Source organism: Natator depressus, chromosome 8 (assembly GCF_965152275.1).
Source record: "Natator depressus isolate rNatDep1 chromosome 8, rNatDep2.hap1, whole genome shotgun sequence".
Taxonomy (NCBI): Eukaryota; Metazoa; Chordata; order Testudines; family Cheloniidae; genus Natator; species Natator depressus.
The window spans coordinates 2106949-2126960 of NC_134241.1; the positions used below are offsets into that span (position 1 = coordinate 2106949).

Sequence of the window (20012 nt, forward strand, 5' to 3'; positions counted from 1 at the left end):
CAGCCATGACCTCCGTGGTGCACAAGGGGCGGAGGGGTCCCGCCGCACGGGGTCTGTGCTGCCTTCCTGCCCCATGCAGCACAGCCACTGCTCGTCCCGCTCCTCTGGATCCCAGCAGACCTCTCTGCTGCCTTCGTTCGGGGCTGCCCCGAGGGAGCTCTGCCTGTGCCCATTAACATATGGACACGGGGCGACTGGCTGCACGCTGGTGCCACGTGGCCACTTCCCCTCCCTCCTGGCCCAGATCGAATTTCCCAGCTGCTGGTACCAACAGACTGGCAGGGCCTTGAATGGTAAAGGGGCTGGCAGTGCGCGAGGGACAGGGCGCACGGACCCTGGAGTATGCTGGTTTCTGGTGCTGGACAGCAAAGAGGAATGTGACAGGGACGCAAGGTGGCGGTTCTCAGCAACCTGCAGAGCCCCGGACGCACCTGAAGTAACTAATCTGCCTTCCTCTGCAGGTGCGTCAAGATTTACAGAGGCTTACGCTGAATTCACCCATGTATGTCAGGGCAGTTTAACCTTTCCCCACGAATATTTATTGCAGTCCCCAAAGAGTATTTGATACAGACACATTCTTGCCCTACTTACGAGCATCCGGTAATGTGGGATTGTTAACACTAGGGTTGGTGAACTGCTCTTCTTCATGCCAACACCTGTGCTCATGTGACAATGACGAGTGTCGCTCATAAGAAAAGCATTTGTTATGTGTTAGTTGGCATACGCAATCCTCCTTTTGCAAAAGTTTCAACCAGCGAATCAGGGGGCACCAAATGTCCATTTGGCTTAGACGACCAGCCAGACATGAGGAATTAGGAATCGGGAATGACCAATCACTGTATTGGTTTGTAGCGTCAGTGACCATTTCGACAGGGATTTCATAATCCAAGTGGAGAGAGAACCCAACCTCTTGTCTACATATATGAGATCTCCTCCCTTGGGCTGCACTGAGAGATCATCTGCAGAGCGCAGCACTAACAGACTGCAGCAGACCCACGAACCACTTCCACCCTGAAGACAGCAGCTGTCGTTGTGTTCCTTGCTCTGGGGCTCCTCTCCAGCTTTCAGGGTGGGTAACTTTTGCTGCAGCCTGTACAGAGCTCTGTGTCTGACCCTCTAACCTTCAGCACGGGCTCGACTATTAAAAAGCATCTCAGCACCAGCTACGGACGTTTGGGTGTCAGGATTAAGCCAGGGAAGTGGCTCATGGCAGAAACAGCATTTTCCTTTGGAAAGATGTTACTGAGGAGCCATTATGGGCTTTTAACCAAACTCCAGTCTGGGAACTACAAACAATCGCACCTGCAATTAATTGTAGGCCCAGTGATGCTATTCGGGGGTTGGACTAGTTGACCTCCTGAGGTCTCTTCCAACCCTAATTTTCTATGATTTCAGGTCAGACTGTGGGTGCATTACTCTCCATGTTTCTATTTGTCACAGCAATTGGATGAGGGTGCAGGACTCCTTCCCATGGCCCAGTTGCTGGTTAGCAATCTGCATCCGTTGTCCTAGGCAGAGATGACTGGTTTTAGCTGGTTTCTCTCTGACATTGTGTCCCTTGTGTCTGTGTTTTGTTCCAGATGCTGTCGGCCAGGGTCATCGGGTGAGTCGAACTCTCACTGTGAATGAATTGTCACTTGCCCCAATCTCTGGTATGTAGCATCATGGAGACCAGGACCTCCGGGTTAGAAACACGCTGGAACTCATGAGGCAATGTGGGAGCAGACTGTACCCCAGGCACTAATGAGGGGAGAGCGAATCCCTGTGGTCAGACTGATGGATTCCATGCACTATTGGACAGGACACCATCTGTGATGGGCCTGTGGGAGGCACCGGGAGCAACTCAGAGATGGAACGAGAGAGGGGATGGTATCAAAAGAATACGAAGTTCTTTATATTTGAGTTAGACCTGCCCTCTAGCTCCTCTAAACTAAGCCAGGCACCGGCTCCGGGCAGAATACGTGCAAGATCAGGACAGCAGGACCGTCGCTTACGCTCAGCTTTCCCCCTGCTGCGGGGACCGACTGCAGAGTCTGGCCGAAAGAGGCTGGTAACACGGTAACTGTCAGGTGCTTTGCTGGCTCGGTGCCTTTAACATGCAGCGTGACGAATATGTTCCACACTCACAGTCCTGACAATCAGGAATGTCCAGGTTTGGGTGCCCATGTGCGCCATGATGAGCACTCAGCCCACATAACTACTCCATTATTCACCAAATCAAGGGTGTGACTTTTCCTCCAACTTATCCTGGAAACTTGTTGTGGAGGAAACATTGTTCACAGCTTGGCATTCCCACTGAGAGCTTTGCTTCCGGTTGCCGGAATTGTGAGTGACTATTTAGGGTGAGTCACAATGAAGGTGGGTTCTCCGACACCCTATATATAGTGGGGCTCTGTGGGGGGGGTTTACTGAGGGAGCAGAGCACCAAGAGCCCACTGCAGACCAGACAGCCACGTCCGCCATGAAGATAACAGGGGCCGTTCTGCTCTTCGCTCTGGCACTTTGCTGCTTCTACTCAGGTGAGTCACTTTGGCTGTAGCCTGTGCTGAGCCCTGCCCTATACCCGAAAGGATGGGGCCAGCCTCTCTCTCATCTATATAGGGGTTCGCACACCCCCACAGTGGCCGATTCCAGGAGCAGCTGGTTTATTTCTGAGATGCCACTGCACAGCCTGGACATTGAGCAGCAGGCTGGTTCCAGGAGCGCTGACCTCCCTGCATGGATCCCAGAGCTCGGAAGGGCTGTTCCCGGGCTTCTCTCTGGGCTGGGGTCTCACTCACTCTGCCAGAAACCGAGGCAGCTCAAAAGATTCACAGCCCCTAGAAAACAAACATCCATGGAATCCCCTTTCTTTTTGAATTTCTTCTCATCCACGCTTCTGGTTGTTTTCTGATTATTTTGTTGGGGACAAGGAGGTTGGTTAGCAGTAAAATTCTTGATCTAGTTGCCTAAATAATTTTAATTCCTGTCATAATTTATTATGAAACTCCACAAAGAGGCCATTAGGTAGGGTGACCAGATGTACCGACTTTATAGGGACACTCCCAATATTTGGGGCTTTTTCTTATATAGGCGCCTATATATTTCCCCTCCCCTTCCCCCCAATTTTTCACAATTTTTATCTACTTACCCTACCATCAGGAGTCAAAAATTCCCACCCTGGATCAGACCAGGCACCCTTCTACCCAATCTCTGTTTCCAACACTAGCCTGTGCCAGTGTATTTAGAGTGATGTACAAGGCCCTCAGCAGTTCTGAGGGAAGCTTCCCACAGGAAAAATTTCTTCTTACCTTGTATTATGTAGGAGTTGCTTTATGCCCTGAGTTAATTCAATTCAACGATACTTTATTAGCATGACAAGATCTATGGCATTGCCAAAGTAGAAAGCGGAGGATTTAGATCCTCTCCAAACATTTGCTTTTTGGGGGTTAAATCCCTACCTTGTAATGCTGGATGATCCCGTTATCCATAGCTCCTTAATACAGATCATCTTCACTTGGGGGGCTGATATCTTAGTCAATTGGATAGAGTTTCATTAACAAACAGAGTCAGACCTGTTCAGAATGAAATGTCTCATTAGAATTGAGTAATTGTTGATGTAATTCTGTGCTATGGCTTAACTCTGAAGAGACACTGAAATAATGGAGGTTTCAGAATAGCAGCCGCGTTAGTCTGTATTCGCAAAAAGAACAGGAGGACATGTGGCGCCTTAGAGACTAACCAATTTATTTGAGCATAAGCTTTCGTGAGCTACAGCTCACTTCATCGGATACGGAGCGAGAGAGAGTCAAAAGCTGCTGAGGTTTTTATGGATGCCCGTGAGATCCTGGATCCTGCAAAATAGCTGCTGAGACACAAACTTTAGTGTTCTGGTCTTTTTCAGACAGTGTCAATGAATGGACCAGACAGGGTCCGTGGCAGAGTGTGCGGTGTTATGGTCACACCATCCAAACGGATGTTAGAGTAAAATGTAAAACTCTCTTTCTGGATGCTTGTAATGTACTACGACATGATTTCTCAGAATCCAGAACCCTAACACACAAGAACCCAAAACACAGAGAGAGACAAAGCAGGCTGCTCCCGAAGGCACCGAGGCACAATTCAATCCCTATTGCTCTAGGTTGGCTCTTTGAAAATGGACTCCTGAAGACCCAGATCACAAGTTTCCCAACAGAGCCCCTAATTAGCAGGACCAAGAAGCAGAACCAGGAAACCCCGCACACTTAAAGAGAGATCAGGGAACAACAAAGACACCTGAACAGGAGTCCAATGTGAGAGGCCAGCACCAGACAGTGTCAATAAATGGACTAGGTAGCCTGCTGAGAAGAGGAGAACCCAATGGCAGAAAAGTGGCTGTGGTATGAAATGCCTCTGAAATGCAGGACTCCGTAACAGGCTTTTGAAAGCAAAGCCATTAACCACTTTTATTGTGGATAGTTTTGGGTCCAATCCTGCTACCACTGGTGTCAATGAATGTTTCTTGGCCTCTGTTGGCTGGATGTAGCTTTGAAAGAACATCAGGGTATTATGGAGCTGGCAGCTAACAGAGCTAGTCCTTAGGCTCAAGTGGCAGGGGCCTGTGTTTCAAAAGCTAAAGAGGAGATCAACATGTGGGTGTTGTTTTATTATAGGTGGCTTAAGACAAGCATGATCCCGCTCTATGGTTGAACTGATCCCCCATGAAACTCCAAAGAAAGAAAGAAAGTTCTTTGCATTTTTATGATTAAGTCTTGCTGACAACATGAATGTTTTCTGAACCCTTTCACTGAATTGAGTGAGTAGATACAATGTTACCCTTCATCCAGAAGGAGAAGGGTTAAAACAAATAGCACTGATATCTTCTCAGAAGTTCCTGGAAAAGTAGGAAACTCCCCAGCCTCCCCCAAAGGTGAGGGTGAGATCCTGTAGAGGAGACACCTGTCTAGAGTAGGATCACTCTGGAACGTCCCAAGAATGTTTGCCTCTTCCTCCGTTCCTCCTTTGCGACGTCAATTCAGTTAATACAGGTATACAAGAGCTGACATCCCTAGTGGCACAACCCCATACCAGAACATTTGAAAAGGCTCTGTATAGAAGTAAAGAGAGAGACTTGGTCAGAACTCGGGACATCAATAACCCCAGCACCAGGATGGGAGAGAGAATCTGAAACAGTCTCATTCTGTCTGTATGTTTTGTTCCAGATGCTGCTGGCCAGGCTGGTAAGGTAAGTCGAACTCTCCCTGTTCATTAATAATCACTTTCCCCAGTCTCTGGCTTGTAACATCACAGGGACCATGATCTCTGGGTTAGAAACATGCTAGAACTCATGACTCAAAGCAGAAGCAGAGTCTACCTCGTGCCCGAGCCAGGGGAGAGTGAATCTCTGGGGCTGAGAATCCCTGGGTACATCTACACTGGAACAAAAGATCCAGGGCTTGGCCATGGCTGGACCGGCTGAGCTGACATGGGCTCAGGGGGCTTGGGCTGCAGGCCTAAAAATTGCGGTGTAGATGTTCAGGCTCTGGGATCCTCCACCCTCATGAGGTACCAATGCTCGGGCTCCAGCCCAAGCCCAAATGTCTACACAGCAATTGTACAGCCCAAGCCCAAGTCAGCTGACCTGAGCTAGCCAGGAGTGTCTCACTGCCGAGTAGACGTAAGCCATGGGGTCAGAGTGATGGATTCCATAGACTATTGTACAGGGCAGTCTGTGATGGGCCTGGAGGAGACACAGGGAGCAACTGAGACAGAACAGAGGAGGTGATGGTATGACAAGAGCATGAGCTTTTTTATTTATGAGCATCTGCTGCCTGTGGAGATGCTCTTTCACTCACATTCTATATGAGGTAGGTTCAGAAGCGTCTCTTAGACCAGCCTGTACCCCTATGTTCACCCCTTTAAGAAGACTGTGATAAATTTTGTACAAAGTATGCAGTGTAAGGTATGGTTTGAAAACTCATAATGTCCTGAACATTATTGTCCTGTTAAGTATGTGAGTATGTAAAGTTATAAGATTCTACTGTATAAGCCATGTCCCCAGTCTGGGGAAACAGTCATAAACCAGAGACAAAAGACAAACTAACACCTCAGCCAGGTCTCAACATAATCAAACGGACCATCACGTGGTTAAGGGGCCATTCTTTGGCAGCAAAAAAGCTGTGAGCGAGAAATTTACTTGTTGGCAAAGGAACAGCTGGAGGTTCCCATCCCCACAAACTTTCTGTTGCATGAACCCCAGCTGGAGATGATGCTCAAAGAAGAGGGAAAAATATAAGAATGGGGAACAAACTCCCCAAGTTACTCCTCCCTTTCTCTCTGCCCATGACATCAACAACACCTGAAAGACAAGGAAAGTAACACTGGACTGAGGGAGGGGTCCTGGCGGAAATGACAGCCAGTAAGACTGCTGAAGCATTTGGTGAGAGAGACCTTTTGCCTTGAATTCACTTAGCTTGATAAGTCATGCATTAGTGGTGTTTTGCTTTTATTTTCTTGTAGCCAATTCTGACTTTGATGCCTCCTTACTTGTAATCACTTAAAATCTATCTTTCTGTAGTTAAGAATCTTGTTTTATCTAAACCAGTGAGTTTGGATTGAAGTGTTTGGAAAACTCCATTTGCGACAATAGGATTTGTGCATTTCATTTTCTAGTAATAAAATGACAGACTTTATATGAGCTTATATGGTCCAGGAGGGTGCTGGGCAGTACAAGATGCACACTTCTGGGGGAAAGTCTGGGACGGGAAATTTGCTGCTCTTCCCCTGCAGTGTAATTCAAGAGTGGCTTGCCAAAGGACTCATACCGTACAGCTCGGAGTAATTTACATGCTGGAAGCTGTGTGTGAGTAGGAACAGGAGTGGTTGCTTTCATAGCAAAGCAGTGTAAAAGGCACCCCAGGCTGGAGAACTGAGGGGACACAGCTGTTCATCAGTCCAGATTGTACCCTGGGTAATGTCAGATTAGCATCCGATGCCTACGGAGATGCCCCTTCGCTCACACACCATGTGATGTGGGTTCAGAAACGTCTCTTACACCAGGGAGACGGGCCCGGCTCCTCCTGCCAGCGAGAGGGGAATTGGGAAGTCAGTTAATCAGAACGTCCGTAGAGACTAGGGACAGGATTAGGTACTGTGAGCTCTGGGGGGCAGGACTGTCCCTTCCTCGCTATTCAGAGAATGCCCAGCCCCATGGGCGAGTGGGGGCGTCGGGGCACTACTGAAATGCAGACAATAAGTCTAATAGCAATACTAATGTTCTCTGTAGGGTTTCTGCAGTGAGTACAAGAAGCCTCCGGAAATCTGCACCTTAGAGTACTACCCGGTCTGTGGCACTGATGGCAAGACATATGGAAACAAATGTGCCTTTTGTGGAGCAGTCTAGTAAGTATCAGAATAAAGGGCCCATTAACAAAAACTAAAATACAATCATGAGGTAATTCAAGGCCCTGCCTGCGCCCATATCTTTACCTTGCAGAGGCTGGGTCGACTTCCTCAGTGTAATTTTTCCTGTCAGCAAATAAGCTCTGGTGAATTTGACCTACTGGGGCCTTGACAGATGCTTTGCTCTCATTGGCCATCAGGTTGCAGCCCTGAGTTCTGTGTCTCTCTCTTTCCTCTAGTGAAAACCTTGGAAGTCTTTGCTTTGAGCATTATGGAGAATGCAGGTCGCACAATGAGGACAAGGAAAGAGAAGAGCTTTAGCATTTGGTTCCCACGAGCAGATCCCTGCATGGAGTCACGTTCTCCTCTCATCCATCGGTTCCAGGCCTCTAAGAGCATCGCTGACTCCCCACCTGTCTATGCAATAAAGCAAACTCAGCAGAATTTGTGACCTCTGTGGGGTTTTTTCCCCTTTCCAAGGAGGGACTCTGCTCTCCCGTGTCTCACACGAGCTCTCCCCAGCTTACAGACCAGAGTTAATGAGAACACAAAGTGCAGTAACCAGTCACAGGCTTTAAGGGAGCCACAGACTGGCAAGTATTATATCTCCTCCTGCCATGGCTTTTCCTACAAGATGAATCGATACACAAACCCCGGACACGTTCCCTGTGTCTGACTCCCTTCCAGGCCTGAGTGTTCTCCATGGACCAGAACATGAGACCGTGAGCAAAGCCCACGTAAAAGGCCTTGACTTGGGAGAACAGCAAGGAATGGGAGGATACAGGATCCCCAACCCAGACATAGAGCCCAGGGGGCTACTTGTCGGGGTGGGAGGTGTAAAGGGCTTGTGGACATGTGGATCCATGCTGTGCGCCACACCCTACACACCAACAAACCCTTGATCCTTCCGATACTGCCCCCCCAGAGACCCACGAGCTGCCCAGCCTGTCTGTCTCCTCCATGGCGCACAGAGGACTGCAGAGTCCCTCTGACTGGGGTCTGAGCTGCGCTGATGCCCTGTGCAGCAGACCAACAACCTGCCACATTTGGTTCTTCACGTGCATGGAAGCTGCCTCATTTCTGGGCTGCCCTGGGGGACTCCCAGTGACTCGGGAGAGTCTGGGGGCAGGGAGACGTCGGAGACAAAGAACGGGGAGGTTGGTATAAAGGGGCAGCCCGAAATGACTCTTGGGAAAGGGGGAGTCTATACAGGAAGGATTTTGGGCTCCACCTAAACCAGACTGGAACCAGATTGCTGCCACTTAAAATTAAAAAGGTCGTTGAGCAGTTTTAAAACTAAGGGCTGGGGGAAAGCCGAGAGGTGCGGAGGAGCACGTGGTTGGGACAGAGACATCCCTTGGGGCAGGCTCTACTAATGGAGATTGTCTATGTCCTAGTAAGGAGGAGAGGATGGAAGATGATAAAGTACAGGTAGGATCTGATGAGAAACAGTCAAATGAAAAAAAGTCTCATTTAATTACATCATGCAACGGGAGACAGCTAAAAAGCGACACGTTTTAAAAGTGCTTATATACCAATAATAAGATGGGTGAACTAGAGCGCCTCGTATTAAATGAGGCTATTGATATAACAGGCATCACAGAAACCTGGTGGAATGAGGATAATCACTGGGACACAGTAATACCAGGGTACAAAAGACATCGGAAGGACAGAACAGGTCATGCTGGTGGGGGAGTGGCACTGTATGTGAAAGACATCAAATGAATCAAATGAAGTAAAAATCTTAAGTGAACCAAACTGTGCCATAGAATCTCTCTGGATAGTAATTCCATGCTCGAATAATAAGAATATACCAGTAGGGATATATTACCGACCACCTGACCAGGATGGTGATAGTGACTGTGAAATGCTCAGGGAGATTAGAGAGGCTATTAAAATAAAAAACTCAATAATAATCGAGGATTTCAACTATCCCATATTCACTGGGTTCATGTCACCTCAGGACGGGATGCAGAGAGAAAGTTTCTTGACACCTTAAATGACTGCTTCTTGGAGCAGCTAGTCCTGGAACTCACAAGAGGAGAGGTAATTCTTGATTTAGTCCAAAGTGGAGCACAGGATCAGGTCCAAGAGGTGACTATAGCTGGACCGCTTGGTAATAGTGACCATAATATAATTAAATTTAACATCCCTGTGGCGGGGAAAACACCACAGCGGCCCAACCCAGTAGCATTTAGTTTCAGAAAGGGGAACGACACAAAAACAAGGAGGTTAGTTAAACAGAAATTAGAGGGTACAGCACCAAAAGTACAATCCCTGCAAGCTGCGTGGAAACTTTTTAAAGACACCATAATAGAGGCTCAACTGAAATGTACACCCCAAATTAAAAAACACAGTAAGAGAACCGAAAAAGAGCCGCCATGGCGAAACAACAAAGTAAGAGAAGCAGTGAGAGGCAAAAAAGGCATCCTACGAAAAGTGGAAGTTAAATCCTAGTGAGGAAAATAGAAAGGAGCATGAACTCTGGCAAATGAAGTATAAAAATACAATTAGGAAGGCCAACAAAGAATTTGAGGAACAGCTAGCCAAAGACTCAAAAAGTAATAGCAAACATTTTTTTAATTACATCAGAAGCAGGAAACCTGCTAAACAACCAGTGGGGCAACTGGACGATCAAGGTGCTAAAGGAGCACTCAAGGACGATAAGGCCATCGTGGAGAACCTAAATGAATTCTCTGCATCAGTCTTCACGGCTGAGGATGTGAGGGAGATTCCTAAACCTGAGCCACTCTTTTTAGGTGACAAATCTGAGGAACTGTCCCAGACTGAGGTGTCATCAGAGGAGGTTTTGGAACAAATTGATAAATTAAAGAGTAATAAGTCACCAGGACCAGGTGGGATTCACCCAAGAGTTCTGAAGGAACTCAAATGTGAAATTGCAGGACTACTAACTGTAGTCTCTAACCTATCATGTCAATCAGCTTCTGTGCCAAATGGCTGGAGGTTAGTTAATGTGGGGCCAATTTTTTAAAAGGGCTCCAGAGGTGACCCCAGCAATTACAGACCAGTAAGCCTGACTTCAGTACCGGGCAAACTGGTTGAAACTATAGTAAAGAACAAAATTGTCAGACACAGAGATGAACATAATTTCTTGGGGAAGAGTCAACATGGTTTTTTAAAGGGAAATCATGCCTCACCAATCTACTAGAACTCTTTGAGGGGGTCAACAAGCATGTGGACAAGGGGGATCCAGTGGATATAGTGTACTTAGATTTTCAGAAAACCTTTGACAAGGTCCCTCGCCAGAGGCTATTAAGCAAAGTAAGCAGTCATGGGATAAGAGAGAAGGTTCTCTCATGGATTGGTAACTGGTTAAAAGATAGGAAACAAAGGGTAGGAATAAATGGTCAGTTCTCAGAATGGAGAGAGGTGAACAGTGGTGTCCCCCAGGGGTCTGTACTGGGGCCAGTCCTATTCAACATGTTCATAAATGACCTGGGAAAAGGGATGAACTGTGAGGTGGCAAAATTTGCAGATGATACAAAACTACTCAAGATAGTTAAATCCCAGGCAGACTGTGAAGAGCTACAAAAGAATCTCACAAAACTGGGTGACTTGGCAACAAAATGGCAGATGAGATTCAACGTTGATAAATGCAAAGCAATGCACATTGGAAAACATCATCCCAACTATACATATAAAATGATGGGTCTAAATTAGCTGTTACCACTCAAGAAAGAGAGCTTGGAGTCATTGTGGAGAGTTCTCTGAAAACACCCACTCAGTGTGCAGCGGCCATCAAAACAGCAAACAGAATGCTGGGAATCATTAGGAAAGGGGTAGATAATAAGACAGAGGGGAGGAGGGAATCCCCAGCCCAGAAGCAGGGCCCGGTGCACGCAGACAGTTACCCGCTTCCCAGCTGCTCCTGTGTTTGGGAGCAGAGAAGGGAACATCCCACCGCTTCCCCCGCAGCAGCACTGGGGCCATTTGGTGTTCCACTGTGCAATAGCCCACCGCGACCCCGCACTCCCCCGATCCCCGCTGCAGAGACCTGTACGCTGAACCCAGCCATGACCTCCGTGGTGCACAAGGGGCGGAGGGGTCCCGCCGCACGGGGTCTGTGCTGCCTTCCTGCCCCATGCAGCACAGCCACTGCTCGTCCCGCTCCTCTGGATCCCAGCAGACCTCTCTGCTGCCTTCGTTCGGGGCTGCCCCGAGGGAGCTCTGCCTGTGCCCATTAACATATGGACACGGGGCGACTGGCTGCACGCTGGTGCCACGTGGCCACTTCCCCTCCCTCCTGGCCCAGATCGAATTTCCCAGCTGCTGGTACCAACAGACTGGCAGGGCCTTGAATGGTAAAGGGGCTGGCAGTGCGCGAGGGACAGGGCGCACGGACCCTGGAGTATGCTGGTTTCTGGTGCTGGACAGCAAAGAGGAATGTGACAGGGACGCAAGGTGGCGGTTCTCAGCAACCTGCAGAGCCCCGGACGCACCTGAAGTAACTAATCTGCCTTCCTCTGCAGGTGCGTCAAGATTTACAGAGGCTTACGCTGAATTCACCCATGTATGTCAGGGCAGTTTAACCTTTCCCCACGAATATTTATTGCAGTCCCCAAAGAGTATTTGATACAGACACATTCTTGCCCTACTTACGAGCATCCGGTAATGTGGGATTGTTAACACTAGGGTTGGTGAACTGCTCTTCTTCATGCCAACACCTGTGCTCATGTGACAATGACGAGTGTCGCTCATAAGAAAAGCATTTGTTATGTGTTAGTTGGCATACGCAATCCTCCTTTTGCAAAAGTTTCAACCAGCGAATCAGGGGGCACCAAATGTCCATTTGGCTTAGACGACCAGCCAGACATGAGGAATTAGGAATCGGGAATGACCAATCACTGTATTGGTTTGTAGCGTCAGTGACCATTTCGACAGGGATTTCATAATCCAAGTGGAGAGAGAACCCAACCTCTTGTCTACATATATGAGATCTCCTCCCTTGGGCTGCACTGAGAGATCATCTGCAGAGCGCAGCACTAACAGACTGCAGCAGACCCACGAACCACTTCCACCCTGAAGACAGCAGCTGTCGTTGTGTTCCTTGCTCTGGGGCTCCTCTCCAGCTTTCAGGGTGGGTAACTTTTGCTGCAGCCTGTACAGAGCTCTGTGTCTGACCCTCTAACCTTCAGCACGGGCTCGACTATTAAAAAGCATCTCAGCACCAGCTACGGACGTTTGGGTGTCAGGATTAAGCCAGGGAAGTGGCTCATGGCAGAAACAGCATTTTCCTTTGGAAAGATGTTACTGAGGAGCCATTATGGGCTTTTAACCAAACTCCAGTCTGGGAACTACAAACAATCGCACCTGCAATTAATTGTAGGCCCAGTGATGCTATTCGGGGGTTGGACTAGTTGACCTCCTGAGGTCTCTTCCAACCCTAATTTTCTATGATTTCAGGTCAGACTGTGGGTGCATTACTCTCCATGTTTCTATTTGTCACAGCAATTGGATGAGGGTGCAGGACTCCTTCCCATGGCCCAGTTGCTGGTTAGCAATCTGCATCCGTTGTCCTAGGCAGAGATGACTGGTTTTAGCTGGTTTCTCTCTGACATTGTGTCCCTTGTGTCTGTGTTTTGTTCCAGATGCTGTCGGCCAGGGTCATCGGGTGAGTCGAACTCTCACTGTGAATGAATTGTCACTTGCCCCAATCTCTGGTATGTAGCATCATGGAGACCAGGACCTCCGGGTTAGAAACACGCTGGAACTCATGAGGCAATGTGGGAGCAGACTGTACCCCAGGCACTAATGAGGGGAGAGCGAATCCCTGTGGTCAGACTGATGGATTCCATGCACTATTGGACAGGACACCATCTGTGATGGGCCTGTGGGAGGCACCGGGAGCAACTCAGAGATGGAACGAGAGAGGGGATGGTATCAAAAGAATACGAAGTTCTTTATATTTGAGTTAGACCTGCCCTCTAGCTCCTCTAAACTAAGCCAGGCACCGGCTCCGGGCAGAATACGTGCAAGATCAGGACAGCAGGACCGTCGCTTACGCTCAGCTTTCCCCCTGCTGCGGGGACCGACTGCAGAGTCTGGCCGAAAGAGGCTGGTAACACGGTAACTGTCAGGTGCTTTGCTGGCTCGGTGCCTTTAACATGCAGCGTGACGAATATGTTCCACACTCACAGTCCTGACAATCAGGAATGTCCAGGTTTGGGTGCCCATGTGCGCCATGATGAGCACTCAGCCCACATAACTACTCCATTATTCACCAAATCAAGGGTGTGACTTTTCCTCCAACTTATCCTGGAAACTTGTTGTGGAGGAAACATTGTTCACAGCTTGGCATTCCCACTGAGAGCTTTGCTTCCGGTTGCCGGAATTGTGAGTGACTATTTAGGGTGAGTCACAATGAAGGTGGGTTCTCCGACACCCTATATATAGTGGGGCTCTGTGGGGGGGGTTTACTGAGGGAGCAGAGCACCAAGAGCCCACTGCAGACCAGACAGCCACGTCCGCCATGAAGATAACAGGGGCCGTTCTGCTCTTCGCTCTGGCACTTTGCTGCTTCTACTCAGGTGAGTCACTTTGGCTGTAGCCTGTGCTGAGCCCTGCCCTATACCCGAAAGGATGGGGCCAGCCTCTCTCTCATCTATATAGGGGTTCGCACACCCCCACAGTGGCCGATTCCAGGAGCAGCTGGTTTATTTCTGAGATGCCACTGCACAGCCTGGACATTGAGCAGCAGGCTGGTTCCAGGAGCGCTGACCTCCCTGCACGGATCCCAGAGCTCGGAAGGGCTGTTCCCGGGCTTCTCTCTGGGCTGGGGTCTCACTCACTCTGCCAGAAACCGAGGCAGCTCAAAAGATTCACAGCCCCTAGAAAACAAACATCCATGGAATCCCCTTTCTTTTTGAATTTCTTCTCATCCACGCTTCTGGTTGTTTTCTGATTATTTTGTTGGGGACAAGGAGGTTGGTTAGCAGTAAAATTCTTGATCTAGTTGCCTAAATAATTTTAATTCCTGTCATAATTTATTATGAAACTCCACAAAGAGGCCATTAGGTAGGGTGACCAGATGTACCGACTTTATAGGGACACTCCCAATATTTGGGGCTTTTTCTTATATAGGCGCCTATATATTTCCCCTCCCCTTCCCCCCAATTTTTCACAATTTTTATCTACTTACCCTACCATCAGGAGTCAAAAATTCCCACCCTGGATCAGACCAGGCACCCTTCTACCCAATCTCTGTTTCCAACACTAGCCTGTGCCAGTGTATTTAGAGTGATGTACAAGGCCCTCAGCAGTTCTGAGGGAAGCTTCCCACAGGAAAAATTTCTTCTTACCTTGTATTATGTAGGAGTTGCTTTATGCCCTGAGTTAATTCAATTCAACGATACTTTATTAGCATGACAAGATCTATGGCATTGCCAAAGTAGAAAGTGGAGGATTTAGATCCTCTCCAAACATTTGCTTTTTGGGGGTTAAATCCCTACCTTGTAATGCTGGATGATCCCGTTATCCATAGCTCCTTAATACAGATCATCTTCACTTGGGGGGCTGATATCTTAGTCAATTGGATAGAGTTTCATTAACAAACAGAGTCAGACCTGTTCAGAATGAAATGTCTCATTAGAATTGAGTAATTGTTGATGTAATTCTGTGCTATGGCTTAACTCTGAAGAGACACTGAAATAATGGAGGTTTCAGAATAGCAGCCGCGTTAGTCTGTATTCGCAAAAAGAACAGGAGGACATGTGGCGCCTTAGAGACTAACCAATTTATTTGAGCATAAGCTTTCGTGAGCTACAGCTCACTTCATCGGATACGGAGCGAGAGAGAGTCAAAAGCTGCTGAGGTTTTTATGGATGCCCGTGAGATCCTGGATCCTGCAAAATAGCTGCTGAGACACAAACTTTAGTGTTCTGGTCTTTTTCAGACAGTGTCAATGAATGGACCAGACAGGGTCCGTGGCAGAGTGTGCGGTGTTATGGTCACACCATCCAAACGGATGTTAGAGTAAAATGTAAAACTCTCTTTCTGGATGCTTGTAATGTACTACGACATGATTTCTCAGAATCCAGAACCCTAACACACAAGAACCCAAAACACAGAGAGAGACAAAGCAGGCTGCTCCCGAAGGCACCGAGGCACAATTCAATCCCTATTGCTCTAGGTTGGCTCTTTGAAAATGGACTCCTGAAGACCCAGATCACCAGTTTCCCAACAGAGCCCCTAATTAGCAGGACCAAGAAGCAGAACCAGGAAACCCCGCACACTTAAAGAGAGATCAGGGAACAACAAAGACACCTGAACAGGAGTCCAATGTGAGAGGCCAGCACCAGACAGTGTCAATAAATGGACTAGGTAGCCTGCTGAGAAGAGGAGAACCCAATGGCAGAAAAGTGGCTGTGGTATGAAATGCCTCTGAAATGCAGGACTCCGTAACAGGCTTTTGAAAGCAAAACCATTAACCACTTTTATTGTGGATAGTTTTGGGTCCAATCCTGCTACCACTGGTGTCAATGAATGTTTCTTGGCCTCTGTTGGCTGGATGTAGCTTTGAAAGAACATCAGGGTATTATGGAGCTGGCAGCTAACAGAGCTAGTCCTTAGGCTCAAGTGGCGGGGGCCTGTGTTTCAAAAGCTAAAGAGGAGATCAACATGTGGGTGTTGTTTTATTATAGGTGGCTTAAGACAAGCATGATCCCGCTCTATGGTTGAACTGATCCCCCATGAAACTCCAAAGAAAGAAAGAAAGTTCTTTGCATTTTTATGATTAAGTCTTGCTGACAACATGAATGTTTTCTGAACCCTTTCACTGAATTGAGTGAGTAGATACAATGTTACCCTTCATCCAGAAGGAGAAGGGTTAAAACAAATAGCACTGATATCTTCTCAGAAGTTCCTGGAAAAGTAGGAAACTCCCCAGCCTCCCCCAAAGGTGAGGGTGAGATCCTGTAGAGGAGACACCTGTCTAGAGTAGGATCACTCTGGAACGTCCCAAGAATGTTTGCCTCTTCCTCCGTTCCTCCTTTGCGACGTCAATTCAGTTAATACAGGTATACAAGAGCTGACATCCCTAGTGGCACAACCCCATACCAGAACATTTGAAAAGGCTCTGTATAGAAGTAAAGAGAGAGACTTGGTCAGAACTCGGGACATCAATAACCCCAGCACCAGGATGGGAGAGAGAATCTGAAACAGTCTCATTCTGTCTGTATGTTTTGTTCCAGATGCTGCTGGCCAGGCTGGTAAGGTAAGTCGAACTCTCCCTGTTCATTAATAATCACTTTCCCCAGTCTCTGGCTTGTAACATCACAGGGACCATGATCTCTGGGTTAGAAACATGCTAGAACTCATGACTCAAAGCAGAAGCAGAGTCTACCTCGTGCCCGAGCCAGGGGAGAGTGAATCTCTGGGGCTGAGAATCCCTGGGTACATCTACACTGGAACAAAAGATCCAGGGCTTGGCCATGGCTGGACCGGCTGAGCTGACATGGGCTCAGGGGGCTTGGGCTGCAGGCCTAAAAATTGCGGTGTAGATGTTCGGGCTCTGGGATCCTCCACCCTCATGAGGTACCAACGCTCGGGCTCCAGCCCAAGCCCAAATGTCTACACAGCAATTGTACAGCCCGAGCCCAAGTCAGCTGACCTGAGCTAGCCAGGAGTGTCTCACTGCCGAGTAGACGTAAGCCATGGGGTCAGAGTGATGGATTCCATAGACTATTGTACAGGGCAGTCTGTGATGGGCCTGGAGGAGACACAGGGAGCAACTGAGACAGAACAGAGGAGGTGACGGTATGAGAAGAGCATGAGCTTTTTTATTTATGAGCATCTGCTGCCTGTGGAGATGCTCTTTCACTCACATTCTATATGAGGTAGGTTCAGAAGCATCTCTTAGACCAGCCTGTACCCCTATGTTCACCCCTTTAAGAAGACTGTGATAAATTTTGTACAAAGTATGCAGTGTAAGGTATGGTTTGAAAACTCATAATGTCCTGAACATTATTGTCCTGTTAAGTATGTGAGTATGTAAAGTTATAAGATTCTACTGTATAAGCCATGTCCCCAGTCTGGGGAAACAGTCATAAACCAGAGACAAAAGACAAACTAACACCTCAGCCAGGTCTCAACATAATCAAACGGACCATCACGTGGTTAAGGGGCCATTCTTTGGCAGCAAAAAAGCTGTGAGCGAGAAATTTACTTGTTGGCAAAGGAACAGCTGGTGGTTCCCATCCCCACAAACTTTCTGTTGCATGAACCCCAGCTGGAGATGATGCTCAAAGAAGAGGGAAAAATATAAGAATGGGGAACATACTCCCCAAGTTACTCCTCCCTTTCTCTCTGCCCATGACATCAACAACACCTGAAAGACAAGGAAAGTAACACTGGACTGAGGGAGGGGTCCTGGCGGAAATGACAGCCAGTAAGACTGCTGAAGCATTTGGTGAGAGAGACCTTTTGCTTTGAATTCACTTAGCTTGATAAGTCAAGCATTAGTGGTGTTTTGCTTTTATTTTCTTGTAGCCAATTCTGACTTTGATGCCTCCTTACTTGTAATCACTTAAAATCTATCTTTCTGTAGTTAAGAATCTTGTTTTATCTAAACCAGTGTGTTTGGATTGAAGTGTTTGGAAAACTCCATTTGCGACAATAGGATTTGTGCATTTCATTTTCTAGTAATAAAATGACAGACTTTATATGAGCTTATATGGTCCAGGAGGGTGCTGGGCAGTACAAGATGCACACTTCTGGGGGAAAGTCTGGGACGGGAAATTTGCTGCTCTTCCCCTGCAGTGTAATTCAAGAGTGGCTTGCCAAAGGACTCATACCGTACAGCTCGGAGTAATTTACATGCTGGAAGCTGTGTGTGAGTAGGAACAGGAGTGGTTGCTTTCATAGCAAAGCAGTGTAAAAGGCACCCCAGGCTGGAGAACTGAGGGGACACAGCTGTTCATCAGTCCAGATTGTACCCTGGGTAATGTCAGATTAGCATCCGATGCCTACGGAGATGCCCCTTCGCTCACACACCATGTGATGTGGGTTCAGAAACGTCTCTTACACCAGGGAGACGGGCCCGGCTCCTCCTGGCAGCGAGAACGGAATTGGGAAGTCAGTTAATCAGAACGTCAGTCGAGACTAGGGACAGGATTAGGTACTGTGAGCTCTGGGGGGCAGGACCGTCCCTTCCTCGCTATTCAGAGCATGCCCAGCCCCATGGGTGAGTGGGGGCGTCGGGGCACTACTGAAATGCAGACAATAAGTCTAATAGCAATACTAATGTTCTCTGTAGGGTTTCTGCAGTGAGTACAAGAAGCCTCCGGAAATCTGCACCTTAGAGTACTACCCGGTCTGTGGCACTGATGGCAAGACATATGGAAACAAATGTGCCTTTTGTGGAGCAGTCTAGTAAGTATCAGAATAAAGGGCCCATTAACAAAAACTAAAATACAATCATGAGGTAATTCAAGGCCCTGCCTGCGCCCATATCTTTACCTTGCAGAGGCTGGGTCGACTTCCTCAGTGTAATTTTTCCTGTCAGCAAATAAGCTCTGGTGAATTTGACCTACTGGGGCCTTGACAGATGCTTTGCTCTCATTGGCCATCAGGTTGCAGCCCTGAGTTCTGTGTCTCTCTCTTTCCTCTAGTGAAAACCTTGGAAGTCTTTGCTTTGAGCATTATGGAGAATGCAGGTCGCACAATGAGGACAAGGAAAGAGAAGAGCTTTAGCATTTGGTTCCCACGAGCAGATCCCTGCATGGAGTCACGTTCTCCTCTCATCCATCGGTTCCAGGCCTCTAAGAGCATCGCTGACTCCCCACCTGTCTATGCAATAAAGCAAACTCAGCAGAATTTGTGACCTCTGTGGGGTTTTTTCCCCTTTCCAAGGAGGGACTCTGCTCTCCCGTGTCTCACACGAGCTCTCCCCAGCTTACAGACCAGAGTTAATGAGAACACAAAGTGCAGTAACCAGTCACAGGCTTTAAGGGAGCCACAGACTGGCAAGTATTATATCTCCTCCTGCCATGGCTTTTCCTACAAGATGAATCGATACACAAACCCCGGACACGTTCCCTGTGTCTGACTCCCTTCCAGGCCTGAGTGTTCTCCATGGACCAGAACATGAGACCGTGAGCAAAGCCCACGTAAAAGGCCTTGACTTGGGAGAACAGCAAGGAATGGGAGGATACAGGATCCCCAACCCAGACATAGAGCCCAGGGGGCTACTTGTCGGGGTGGGAGGTGTAAAGGGCTTGTGGACATGTGGATCCATGCTGTGCGCCACACCCTACACACCAACAAACCCTTGATCCTTCCGATACTGCCCCCCCAGAGACCCACGAGCTGCCCAGCCTGTCTGTCTCCTCCATGGCGCACAGAGGACTGCAGAGTCCCTCTGACTGGGGTCTGAGCTGCGCTGATGCCCTGTGCAGCAGACCAACAACCTGCCACATTTGGTTCTTCACGTGCATGGAAGCTGCCTCATTTCTGGGCTGCCCTGGGGGACTCCCAGTGACTCGGGAGAGTCTGGGGGCAGGGAGACGTCGGAGACAAAGAACGGGGAGGTTGGTATAAAGGGGCAGCCCGAAATGACTCTTGGGAAAGGGGGAGTCTATACAGGAAGGATTTTGGGCTCCACCTAAACCAGACTGGAACCAGATTGCTGCCACTTA

The 20012-nt window shown here is 48.3% G+C and overlaps 2 protein-coding genes across 2 annotated transcripts; both read left to right on the forward strand.

Moving 5' to 3' along the window:
- The first annotated feature begins 2461 nt into the window (after nucleotides 1–2461).
- Nucleotides 2462–7680, forward strand: LOC141992709 (ovomucoid-like). The gene is made up of 4 exons (XM_074962044.1): nucleotides 2462–2519; nucleotides 5181–5203; nucleotides 7244–7359; nucleotides 7599–7680. Exons 1-4 carry the CDS (start codon nucleotides 2462–2464, stop codon nucleotides 7678–7680), a joined length of 279 nt encoding a protein of 92 aa, XP_074818145.1.
- A 6169-nt stretch (nucleotides 7681–13849) lies between these two features.
- LOC141992710 (ovomucoid-like) lies at nucleotides 13850–19068 on the forward strand. Its single transcript, XM_074962045.1, has 4 exons — nucleotides 13850–13907; nucleotides 16569–16591; nucleotides 18632–18747; nucleotides 18987–19068. Exons 1-4 carry the CDS (start codon nucleotides 13850–13852, stop codon nucleotides 19066–19068), a joined length of 279 nt encoding a protein of 92 aa, XP_074818146.1.
- Nucleotides 19069–20012: the final 944 nt, after the last annotated feature.

What these genes read in the sequence shown, in the direction of transcription:
- LOC141992709 (XM_074962044.1), top strand. Translation starts at nt 2,462, where the DNA reads ATGAAGATAACAGGGGCCGTTCTGCTCTTCGCTCTGGCACTTTGCTGC. An exon ending in ACTTTGCTGCTTCTACTCAG is followed by an intron (nt 2,520 to 5,180) that starts GTGAGTCACTTT and finishes GTTTTGTTCCAG; the next exon opens with ATGCTGCTGGCCAGGCTGGT. An exon ending in CTGCTGGCCAGGCTGGTAAG is followed by an intron (nt 5,204 to 7,243) that starts GTAAGTCGAACT and finishes TGTTCTCTGTAG; the next exon opens with GGTTTCTGCAGTGAGTACAA.
- LOC141992710 (XM_074962045.1), top strand. Translation starts at nt 13,850, where the DNA reads ATGAAGATAACAGGGGCCGTTCTGCTCTTCGCTCTGGCACTTTGCTGC. An exon ending in ACTTTGCTGCTTCTACTCAG is followed by an intron (nt 13,908 to 16,568) that starts GTGAGTCACTTT and finishes GTTTTGTTCCAG; the next exon opens with ATGCTGCTGGCCAGGCTGGT. An exon ending in GCCTTTTGTGGAGCAGTCTA is followed by an intron (nt 18,748 to 18,986) that starts GTAAGTATCAGA and finishes TCTTTCCTCTAG; the next exon opens with TGAAAACCTTGGAAGTCTTT.